The 12,063-nt window shown below is 39.6% G+C and overlaps 1 protein-coding gene across 4 annotated transcripts in view; it reads left to right on the forward strand.

Moving 5' to 3' along the window:
* The window catches only part of SOS1 (SOS Ras/Rac guanine nucleotide exchange factor 1), a 53,271-nt gene extending 43,799 nt beyond the window's left edge, over positions 1-9,472 (forward strand). For 2 of the 4 annotated variants that reach the window (XM_072857215.1, XM_072857216.1), the window contains exons 16-23: positions 165-284; positions 611-773; positions 1,132-1,249; positions 2,719-2,891; positions 3,865-3,981; positions 4,154-4,418; positions 5,546-5,664; positions 7,054-9,470. In XM_072857215.1, coding sequence (XP_072713316.1) covers positions 165-284; positions 611-773; positions 1,132-1,249; positions 2,719-2,891; positions 3,865-3,981; positions 4,154-4,418; positions 5,546-5,664; positions 7,054-7,548 — 1,570 coding nt within the window. In that variant the 3' untranslated portion in view covers positions 7,549-9,470. Of the gene's footprint in view, positions 1-164; positions 285-610; positions 774-1,131; positions 1,250-2,718; positions 2,892-3,864; positions 3,982-4,153; positions 4,419-5,545; positions 5,665-7,053 lie in introns of all 4 variants that reach the window. The other 2 variants (XM_072857214.1, XM_072857217.1) reach the window with 2 other exon arrangements.
* Positions 9,473-12,063: the final 2,591 nt, after the last annotated feature.

Raw genomic sequence — 12,063 nt, forward strand, 5'->3', positions numbered from 1 at the left:
TTAGTCATGGGGGGAGCCTGACATTGTAGAAGAGAAGTGATACCTTAAGAATTTATTTCCAAATATTAATTCCAAATTCACTGGAAATAAAGAGGTTTTGGGAGAATAATATCTTCTTTCCTGCTTTTAATTGGTTTTTTTGATACATGCCTATACTTTTCTAGAGCTGTGCAGCCATCTGAACTAGTTGGAAGTGTGTGGACAAAGGAAGATAAAGAAATTAATTCTCCCAACCTTCTCAAAATGATAAGGCATACAACTAACCTCACTTTGTGGTTTGAAAAGTAAGTGACTTTCCTGAATCTGCAGCTACTCCATTTCTGGACATTTACATTCTGTTCAGAAGTATACTGTGAAAAATTCTGTTCTGGGAGAATTCCAGTTTTAAGTTGTGGTTAGATGCTACAACTGGTCTCTGCGAGAATTTTATCATAATGGTCTCAGCTTTTTATTCTTAGAATATTTTTAAATGTTTATTCTCTAAACATTTTCAAAACTGTGTCAAATAATTTGATAAACTTTTCACATTTGTTTGTGTTACGACTTAATATTTGATTTTTGAAAACTCATCGATGCTTTAATATAAAATCAAATGTTCTTGTGTATTTAGATGCATTGTAGAAACAGAAAACCTAGAGGAAAGAGTGATTGTAGTGAGCCGGATAATTGAGATCCTGCAAGTTTTTCAAGAGCTAAACAACTTTAATGGTGTCCTTGAGATTGTCAGTGCTATGAACTCCGCAGCAGTGTATAGGCTGGATCACACATTTGAGGTACAGTGAAATGTTTTCCATTTTTGGTATGGAAGTGTAATGCAGTGCACCTCAGCTACACTAAAAGCCTGTCTTTTCAGTAAGCATGTCCTTCAAAGAAGGAGCAAGGAAGGTAAATCCCCCAACGAATGAATCAATCAAGGTGTAATAGAGAGGATTTTTTTCTTGGTTTCAGAGGCAAGAAATCAATCCTCACTTAAGAAAAGCAGAAAAAGGTAGCAAGATCTTGAGATGGTGGGGCACTGTCCTCATGGTCACCGACTTAGATATCAATGGGAGACCATTACTGGGTCAGTATTGTTGCTGGGCTACACCTTTACCCTGTCTTTCCAAACAACCTGTTTCCCCTCTCTTTTAGCAAATTCCAAGTCGCCAGAAGAAGATTTTAGAAGAAGCTTATGAGCTGAGTGAGGATCATTATAAGAAATACTTGGCAAAACTCAGGTCCATTAATCCTCCTTGTGTGCCTTTTTTTGGTAAGTATGTTTGGTTTGAATGAGCTGTGTCATGCATAAACATTTGGAAGGTATTCACCTAGGGCACTAAACAGAGTATGAACAATAGTGAGAAGTCAGTTTTAACAGGACAGTTGGGTTTGAATTTCAGGTGCATATATGTGAAATTATATTATTATAATTAATTATTAATATATTAATTAATTATAATTATTTTATAATTATAATTATATTATATAATTATAATTAATTATTAATTATATATTAATTGCATATATGTGAAAGAAAAATTGAAGTGACTGTTAATTGCAGGTGTTATTTGCAGTAAAAATAAGTATATCTGTGATATCTTATTTACGTATTTACTCATTTTTACTTTGAATGTGGTTTGAACTGTGTTGTGACCATAAATGCCTTAGAAGGTGGTCACATTAGAAATATTATTGCCATTGACTAGTAGAGAAAGAAGGACCCCCTTCCTCATCAAGAATTCCAAGAAATAAAGCTAGAGTTTTAATTTTTATAGTTTCTTACAACTAGAGTCTTATTTCTATTAAAAAGTCTTCTTTCTATAAAAACAGAGTTTGGGAAGAAAGCCTCCTCTTTGTCATCAGACTTAACAGTTCTTCTTTCAAGTAGATTGCTTGGAATTTCTGACGTTTAGCAAATTGTGAAGTTAAGCACGTGGCATTCCTGTTCTTTAGCAAGCTACTTGGATGTTTGCTGCAGATCAGTTACAACTCTGAACGTTACACTTATCCAGCATAGGCTTCAGGCTAAAACTGAAAGAAAACAGTGTTGATGGCTTTTTTGGCCTTTTACAGATTGGGGAAAGATATACTCCAGACCTCTGCAAAGAAAGATAAGATCAACTAAGAAACCTTCTGTCCTGCTTCAGAGATGAGTAGAGGTTAGCAGGATCACATGTGAATAGCTTCAAGTTATTTCTTTCAAGTTATACTTAGAAGAGTCAAAATGGCAGTTCCAGATATATTATCTGTGGACTTCAGAGTGCTCTTTTTCTTTCTAATCTTCAAATGACTTGATGCAATTATGAAGCCAGGAGTGGAGAGTGGAACAGAAAAATAAAAGCTGAAAATAATTTTTTGGAGCTTACCTGGGGTTTCTAACCAAGTAGAGCTGAATTGAGGCAGAACAATTGAGAGAAAGCACTTGAGTTCAGTGTACTCTTGTCTTGCAAAATGCTAGTAGTGTTCAGTTGTGTGAGCTTCCTAAACAACAGAAAGATGCACAGACTTTGAGATTTTGATGCCAAAAAGGTAGCTTTCTGGAAAAGGCATATTAAAATATTTAAATGGTTGCCCTTATTTGAAAATTAGGTGCGATTCTCTTATTGACCCTAACAGAGAATTTTTCTAAATAATTAGAATGCACAAATTAAATTCTTTAAGAATTCTTTGTATTCCAGTCATGTGACTTCCTCATTGTTTTGTACTATGTGTTGAGAACCTCTTCTGTGTGCTCTTTAGGGATTTACTTAACTAACATTTTGAAAACAGAAGAGGGCAACCCTGAATTTCTAAAGCGACATGGGAAGGAACTTATAAACTTCAGCAAGAGAAGAAAGGTAGCTGAAATAACAGGAGAGATACAGCAGTACCAGAACCAGCCATATTGTTTAAGAGTGGAATTTGACATCAGGGTAAGTGGCATTATTTCCTTGAGTCCATGCACTGAGTACTTCTGTGGTGATTCTGTCAGCTGATAGACCATAAGGATAGACTGAATTCACATAGACTCAGACTGAATCAGAGATGAGCAGAAGGCCTGTCATAAAATCTCTCTCAGGTCTCACTGTAAGAAAGGGCAGAAAGCTCAGTGCTTGAAGTTTGGTGGGTTTTGTTCCCCCCCCACCCCCCGCCCCAGCTATTGGGATGTTAGTAGATAGATCTTCTTACTGATCAGTGTTAAACAGGAACAGAAACTACCAGATTCTCACTGTCCTTCACTCAGTTGCATTTATTTGTCCAGTGAGCCCAGTTGTCTTTTTCCTCCTCTGTTACACTGCCTTTATGTTTCCAGGTTTACCTGATAGCACTACGTTTACATCATGTGTTGGCAGTGATGATGTTCACATTTTTCTTTCTCCTGGCATTTATTCTCCTTGGTCTGTGGTGTTCTCTAAGCAGTCCTCTCTCTGTTTGCTTTCCTTTCTTCTTTTTTCTTTTTTTATTTTAATATATTTTGAGCTATATACTTTCAGAGGGTCATAGGACAGGTTATCTTAAGAGATTCTGCAAGATTTTCTTCTATTATTTGTTCTCAGGGTTTGATAGAATGCATTGTGAGAGCAGTCTTCCCTGCCTCAGTGTAAAGATGGGCTACATACAGCTGCTTCTGAAGGTGTTCGAGCTAACCTGGTCTGATTTTTGCACTGCAGAAAGTATTTAGGGTACTTGCACAGTTGGTTTTCAGGCCAAGCGTAGCAGTAGCAATGCCCAGCAAAGGGCTGGCAACAAACAGAGTTAATAACTTAAAATTCTGTCATTACTTCTCACTCCAGCATTTTCTCTCTTCTCTGGAACAGCTGGGATAATTTCTGCAGTAGAAACAAACAGTACTAAGCTATTAAGAAGTAGCTTAGCTGACAAGTTGTCTACCTTCTTGTATTTCAGAGATTTTTTGAAAACCTGAATCCAATGGGAAACAGCATGGAGACAGAATTTACAGATTATCTGTTCAACAAGTCACTAGAGATAGAGCCACGAAATGTCAAGCCTCCACCAAGATTTGTTAGTATACAATTTATTTTTTAATTTTTTTTTTTTTCAGAAAATGCTTACATTTGTCTTTCACAGATAGCAGAAGTCATTTTACATCTCTAACTTCATAAATACAAAGCTACATTTAGGTGATTTTGTGGCCTTTGGATTTTGTTTGATATTACCTTTTTTGTCATTTCAGCCCAAAAAATACAGCTATCCTCTCAAGTCCCCAGGTGTTCGTCCCTCTAATCCAAGGCCAGGTACCATGAGACATCCTACACCCCTGCAACAGGAGCCAAGGAAAATTAGTTACAGCCGCATCCCAGAGAGCGAGACTGAAACTACAGCATCTGCACCAAACTCTCCCCGAACACCTTTGACACCTCCCCCTGCTTCTGCTACTTCAAGTACTACAGATGCCTGCAGTGTGTTTGACTCGGATCCTTCAAGTCCTTTTCATGCAAGTAGGTGCTAATAGTCTGCCGAGAATGTGCGTATTAGATTTTTGTGGTGTTAAACAGGTGAAATCATGCTTAGTCTTCTAAAGTGACTATAGAAATAGTTGCTTTTGTCTCCTTGTGGCAGCAAAAACTTTCAGTCTGTTTTATTCCTTTTTTTTTAATAAGTTTTTGCTGTAAAGGGAGAAACTGAACAGAATTAGGTGTGTTACATAGAGAGTATTGCATGTCTTTGGAGAAACTGTCAAAACGTAAGGCAGAGATGTATCTCTAGTGCCCAGTATGTCCCAAACAAACATTTGTGGGATTTGCTGGCATATATATATATATATATATATATATGTGTGTGTGTGTGTGGTGAATGTATTTGGTGAGTATCTGCTTGATGGTGAATAATGAGAATAAAAATGAATGGTTTGTGGGTGCCTTATTCTCCTGTCTGCCATTCCAAATTGGTTTCAGTGCACATGGATGGTTTTCCTGCAGAACTTAAAATCAGTATTTCCCTGTTTTAAATCCATCAGGACCCATCCACACCTATTTTTCTTCTGTCTTCACCAACATACAAGGAAGTTCATATTTTATGGTGTGCTTTCAGTAATTTATAGTGGACATAGCCTCCTTTTGTGTATGAGGGCTTTCAAAGGAAGTACAAGGGTAGTCCTGTGTTCAGCTGGTTGCCACAAGGAGGTGAAATGACTTGCTAAAAGCAGAAGTTGCTTAGCAGAGCAGTGACATTGCTGAGTGTCCAAGCCAGGTCTCTTGAATACCTCTGCAGAAGAAGATATTTCTTCATTGTTGGGTTGGCCCATCGACTGCAGGTTCAGGATATTGTTTTAGTGGTGTTGTGATACAAGAACAACTTTGTGGTGTGGTTTTCGTCTCGAGGATTACTTAAGAATGTGCAGGAACTGATGGCCACAGAGATGGTTGCAGCTCAGAAAAGCAGTTTGTCTGGAAGCTGCAAGTTAGAGGGTTGTTTCATTGTTGTTCTTTAACACCTTGTTGATTAATGCTGCTTTTTATAAGCAATTACTTTATTATTTATGACACCTTTATTGGCAGCAATAAAAGAAATATACTGAGTTGAACAAAAGTTCATCATTATCAGGATTTTTTTTAATGTCCGCTAGGATCTGCTTCTGTGTCATCCATAAACTTTACCAAAACTTCAGATGAAGCTCATGTCCCCCCTCCAGTTCCTCCACGAAGAAGACCAGAGTCTGCCCCAGCTGAATCCTCCCCATCAAAAGTAAGTAAGGAGAAAAAAGGGCATTTTTTCTGGGAGCAGAGGGTAGGGTATGATAAAAAAGTAACTCTTAAAGATAGTACACGTATTTTTGAAGAACTGTATGTGAAAGAGTAAGTAGCCATGTATTTCAAGCCTTCACAGCTCTGCCTCATTATGTCCTGATCACAAATTAATGAAAATTAACAGATGGGAACTAAATTTAGGGTTAGAAATGTTTCTTGTTTACTGATCTGCTATACTCAGGCCCTCACATTGCCTGTGAGAACTTGAGGCTTCAGGTAGATGTTTCCATCTGCAATAATTGTTCCAGAGTATCATTTTGGGGTGTATGAGGCGGGGTAAAGAACTGAAGAAAAGTAGTGATGGGAAGTGATGTATATACCTCAGGCCTCTGAAAAGATTCATTAGAATATTTGACCCTGATGCTGTGGTGTTCAGTGCTTTCTTTCCCTTCTTGATTACCTGTCCCGGCTGCCTGCCTGCTTGAGCCATTACTACATTTTCCTTCTGCATTTGTCTGGTATTTGGGATCTGATCCAGCCTTTGCAGACAGTGTCAAATATCTCTTGATTTCAGTGGGAGCTGGTTTGTGACTTCAGAGAACTGGGTGGATTTGAAAATCCCACTCAAAATTACTTCAGAGTGTCTATGTCTTTGGAGAGGGCTTGTATATGGCTTTTCAGCAAGTTTTTGTTTTCAGACTACAGGTGATGATGCTGTCAGTCAGCAGAGTTTAACACATGTTCCTACCAAAATGTAATTGAAAACATCGTATACATGATAGGGTGTTGGAGACCAATTACCCTATCACTGTGGTCTGCAGCTTGGGAACTGTTCACTTCAATAATTCTGACTACTTAATTCCATCTTCTGAATGTAGTTTTTGGGTTTTTTTTCCTGTTTGGCATCATCTGCTTCTCCCTTTTCCTCATTTTCTTGGAGAAATATCTGGTGGTGTTATCCACCTCAAGTGCTTGTTACTGGGGAGGTGGTGGAAGATACCCAGACCTACCCAGCAAGCAGACCTGGAACTAGCATGGAAATTGTTGCTTTGACCATTCTTTGCCTTGCCTTTGTCCCTCTCTGTGCATCTTCATTCCTTCCATCCTTGGCTGTTAACTCATGTATTGATATACCCCTGCTTTCCCCCTGCACATCCAGTCTCTGTCTTTTCTGTCCATATCACTCTGAGAAATGTGTTTTTCAGGCACTGCCACTCCCTTTTGCTCCCTTACTCCTCATCTTCATTCTGCACCTGCTTGCTGTGCCTTCTCTTTAACTGGATAAGAGCAATCTGCAGGGCAGGAGTTCTGCTTCCATTTCACAGCAGGGTCCTATTCTTTACTGCCACTCTAAAATTTTATTGAATGAAATGTTTGTGTACCTCAGATTACTTCTGCTCACCTGGACAGCCCACCAGCAATCCCTCCTAGGCAACCAACCTCTAAAGTGTATTCACCAAGGTACTCAGTGCCTGACCGGACCTGCATCTCTGACCCCCCTGAAAGCCCTCCTGTGTTACCACCACGAGAACCTGTGCGAACTCCAGATGTTTTCTCTAGCTCACCACTACACCTCCAGCCTCCACCATTGGGGAGAAAAAGCGAACTTGGTAACACCTTTTTCCCAAATAGTCCATCTCCGTTTACTTCCCCTCCCCCTCAGACACCTTCTCCACATGTAGCACGGAGGCATCTTCCGTCACCACCTTTGATACCGCAAGATGTGGACCTCCATTCTGTTGCTGGACCACCTGTTCCTCCACGACAAAGCACTTCTCAACATATCCCAAAGCTTCCTCCAAAAACTTACAAAAGGGAGCACACACACCCATCGATGCATCGAGACGGACCACCATTGCTGGAGAATGCCCACTCCTCCTGAACTATCCTTTGCGCTGGGAGTCACGTTTTCCTGGTGCTATGTCTGTTGCTGGCAATGGATGCACTGAACCTGGTGGTGCCAAGGAGTTGGGATGTGTATGCCAAACACTAAAAACTCTCCAATAGATTGCAAATGCAGTGTACAGAAATGGAATTGCAAAAACAGACATTCTAGTGGAAAAACCGGTTAACTTGTTTTAGTATGCAGGACATTGTTCTAAAGTAATTGGACAACTGATTGTACCAGAAAACAAACTTGAGACACTTCTTTGGCCAATGAGCAGAGACTGTGATTGCGTAATGATCAATGATGTCCAGTACAGGAAGGAAAACAGTCTTGTGTCCATCAGTTCCATACAGAGGCACAGTTTTTGGAATGAAAACATTATGCACTTTTTTTTTAAATCTCAAACAGGGAACTTTATATCCTTCTTAATTTTCCTTTGCTTTACTCCCTGCTTTAAAATACCTTCCTAAAATTATGAGAAGGACTGTGAGGAAGATCTGTGGTACCTAACCGAGCTAGAATTAAGGCAAAGCACTGTATTGCGATCCTGTTTACAAGTTGTTAAAATGAGTAGTAGGGGGTACCTAGGCTTCACCAAAGAGGTACTTTATTATTATTTTCTGAAATATTATGGTGCCAGTTCAAAAATAAATTTTTGCCAGGAAGCATAATGTCTAATTATTGCTTTCTTTAGATAGAGCAGATGAAAGTCTTACATCATTAAGGTGACAGTGAATTTTTTTAAAAAAACAGCACTATCATCCGAAGTAAATATACTACTACATTTAGAAGACTGTTAATCTCTGCTAGGTTATGTCACATTCTTTTTAAGGTTTACTGATAATCCATTTCATGGCTAGTAGCTATTCTTTTTCAGTCATGCCATGAAAACAGTCACTTGTGAAAAGGAGCACTCACTGGTCAACTTCCATAGCTATTGTCATGTTTTACTAACAATAGGTTAATCAGCATACATAGAATTGCCTTGCAGTTGCATAAATCATGTGTATATAGTGAACATTGCATAAATATACTTGCAGATTGTTTTTAATTTAATTGAAATAAAGATACAGATATGTTTGGCTGACATATGTTAAATTATTACATGGACAAATGTACAACTCAGTTTTTCAGTTAAGCACTGAAGGTGATAAAAGCACATGTTGTGGTACATATTTTTCCTAGTTCAGTGTATGTATTTTACTAATAAGAGTCTAAAGAGAAGTCAGTTTTGGCATGTGTTACAAAGTAATAATTTAGTAATATTTGAGAAGCTGGGTTACTCCCAGAGTGAATTATTATATGTTATAAAACTTCTCACACCTCCTGTATGACACTTTTTAGAAAAATTCAAACTTATATTAACCTTTAGAGTAGCTTTCTATGTCCAAAATACACATGATGGAACATGTACTGGTATAAGTATCATGACATGGATTATCCATAAACCTGTGTGCTGCTCTTCAACTCTAGACAATACTGTGACAGTAATGTATGGCAGTTATTGAAGAAAAGAAGCTCTATAATCTCCCCTGCAGTATGTATGTGAAGCATAAAGGATCTCCCGTTAATATGGCTCATGATAGAATTTTACTTTGACCCATTTCCTCTTTGGAAGAAGAATACATTTCAGTGTCTTGGAAAGCTATGTCATTAGAGATAGTGTTAGTCAAATGATGATGGAAAGCGCCTTTTTTAATGCTTTCTGCAATGCCATTGATCAGTACCCCTTGATCCTTTAGTGTGGTCATTACATTTTAGAAAGTGTTCTGATTTCATCAACAGGAACGGCAGTTTTCATCATAGTCAAATGTTGAAATTTGTCGGTTGTATTCCTTCTTTGTCTTTAACAATGTTGTTTTGAAACATTTTCCTGGCAAAAGAAGAAAAAGTGAAGGTATCTAAATCTTGGCTTCAGAGGAGGACATTATATGGGAGCTTTGTAAAAACCCTAAAGCTACAGGAGGTGTAGTCTAGGTTATCGATTCTTTGGATATAAACACCAGGATGTGCATACTGTTGACAATGTCATCTAAATTATTAGTTCATCAGTGGATTACCAGGGAAAACTCCTTAAATTTAGACTTTCTGATCTGTATCTCTTCTTCTGTACGCTCTTGTCTGTGCTATTTTGCAGCCAAGGCAGACCAGGCAGAAAGAATGATCCAGTGGTTAGGTTGCTCAGCTAGAAGGAGAGACCTCCCATGGATCCTGCTAATCAACAGATTTCTTGAATGTCAGTAGGTCTCTGTTTCCCTTTGTGAAATGGGGAATGCTGTTTCGCATCTTTGTGGTTGAGGATAAAAATCCTTTACCGGTGAGGTACTCGGACAACAGGTGACAATGGTCACCATGCAAGAACCTAACTTAAATGTGCTTCGGAGCCCAGCAGAATGGGTTGGTCATACAGTGCACGAATCATGGTGTTAACTCACCTGCAAACAGGAAAGACAGGGTGAGAGTCAAATCTGTTGCATTTAGAATAGGGGTTTTGAGTACAAATGCTAAGCCACTGGTTTGTCTAATGACGGCTTTATTTGCATTAATAATTATTTAATCTGGAATGACTTCTTATTTGGACCGTGTTTGCATTAGTGACAATACTTTTCACATAGAAAATGAAATCATTTTAATGATGCTGTCTGTTTCCTTGGTAAAATGACCCTGGATGGTCTGTTGTGGCCTGGGATGATGATGTGGCCTGGACAATGAAACATGCTTGTGTGGAGGCTAGGTGAGTTGCTGTATTACTCTAGAGTGCTGATGTATGGCTAAAAGTCAGCCTAAACAACTGCAAACTGTGTAGGCGGGGTTATAGAGGTCAGCAGAACTTTATAGGTACGGTACTTAACACTTTGTGCTGTTTCACCTCAAGGTTTCTACTTTATATATAGTCTAGTGCAACAGTGGAGCACTGGGTTTGTTCATTTTCTTCCAGAGTGTCATGGTTGTGTGTTAGGTCAGAAAAGTCTTCTGGGAATTTGGAAGTTCTAGGATGTGCAAGTCCTGCACGTGGACTGGGGCAACCCCTGGTATCAATACAGGCTGGGGGATGAAGGGATTGAGAGCAGCCCTGCCGAGAAGGACTTGGGGTACTGGTGGATGCAAAAGCTGGACATGAGCCGGCAATGTGCGCTCGCAGCCCAGAAAGCCAACCGTATCCTGGGCTGCATCAAAAGACGCATGGCCAGCAGGTTGGGGGAGATGATCCTGCCCCTCTACTCCACCCTGGTGAGACCCCACCTGGAGTACTGTGTCCAGCTCTGGAGTCCTCAGCAAAGAAAAGACATAAACCTGTTGGAGCATGTCCAGAGGAGGGCCACAAAAATGACTGGAGGGATGGAACACCTCCCCTATGAAGAAAGGCTGAGAGAGTTGGGGTTGTTTAGCCTGGAGAAGAGAAGGCTCCAGGCAGACCTTATTGCAACCTTTCAATACTTAAAGGGGGCTTATAAGAAAGATGGGGACAGACTTTTTAGTAGGGCCTGTTGCAATAGGACAAGGAGTAATGGTTTTAAACTGAAAGAGGGTAGATTCAGACTAGAGATAAGGAAGACATGTTTTACAATGAGGGTGGTGAAACACTGGAACAGGTTGCCCAGAGAGGTGGTAGGTGCCCCATTCCTGGAAACATTCAAGGTCAGGTTGGATGGGGCTTTCAGCAACCTAATCTAGTTGAAGATGTCCCTGCTCATTGCAGGGGGGGTGGACAAAATGACCTTTAAAGGTCCCTTCCAACCCAAACTATTCTATGATTTTAAGTGCCATGCATTTACTTCTGTTCATGTGCTGTATGGAAAGTCAGGTATTGTGCTGCCTGGTGACCTGAAGGTACATGCTGCTGTTGTGACATTCAGCAGCTCAGGCAAAGTTTTTCTATAACTGTCTGCTAGCAGAGAACATTATCCTGCTTCAGGATCGATACTGTGGAAGCATTTGGAGAAGCCATCTCCAGTGTGGGCTAACCTGTTCCTTTAATATGACTCTCTCTCAAATCAGGGAGGGAGAGGTCTGTCTCAGTAATAGTAAGTTTATGCTAATGCAGTGGATTTAGATCCTTCAAGATTTAGATTAACATTGTGGGATGTTTAATTATTTTTCTTTTGCATGTATCTTAAATTAGACTTTCTGTTGAACTGAGTCTGATCCAAGCTTGGTGATGTCACTGGAGGTACCACTATTGAAGGCAGTAGATTATTGTGCTTCAGGGAGAAGGTTTTATTTTGTTACATACAAGGAAGTTTCTTTTCAGCCTGAAGAGGTGTTGGAACAAATTTGCATTGCAGCAGGCTGTGTGGCAATGCCGGTGCGTTATAATAAGCATCAGTTCCCTTCTTTGTGGCTGTTGTCTCAAACTAGTGTGGCACTTTACAGAGGCAGCCTCTACTACCGGTATTTCTAGCATTGCTGCAGTTTAAGCTCAACTAGAAAGAGCCCCTCGTTCATGAATGGTGGTCTTACAAATTACATGAAAGTTAAACAAAATGTTTCTTAATGCTTTGCTGCTGT

This window comes from Ciconia boyciana, chromosome 3, assembly GCF_034638445.1.
Source record: "Ciconia boyciana chromosome 3, ASM3463844v1, whole genome shotgun sequence".
Taxonomy (NCBI): Eukaryota; Metazoa; Chordata; class Aves; order Ciconiiformes; family Ciconiidae; genus Ciconia; species Ciconia boyciana.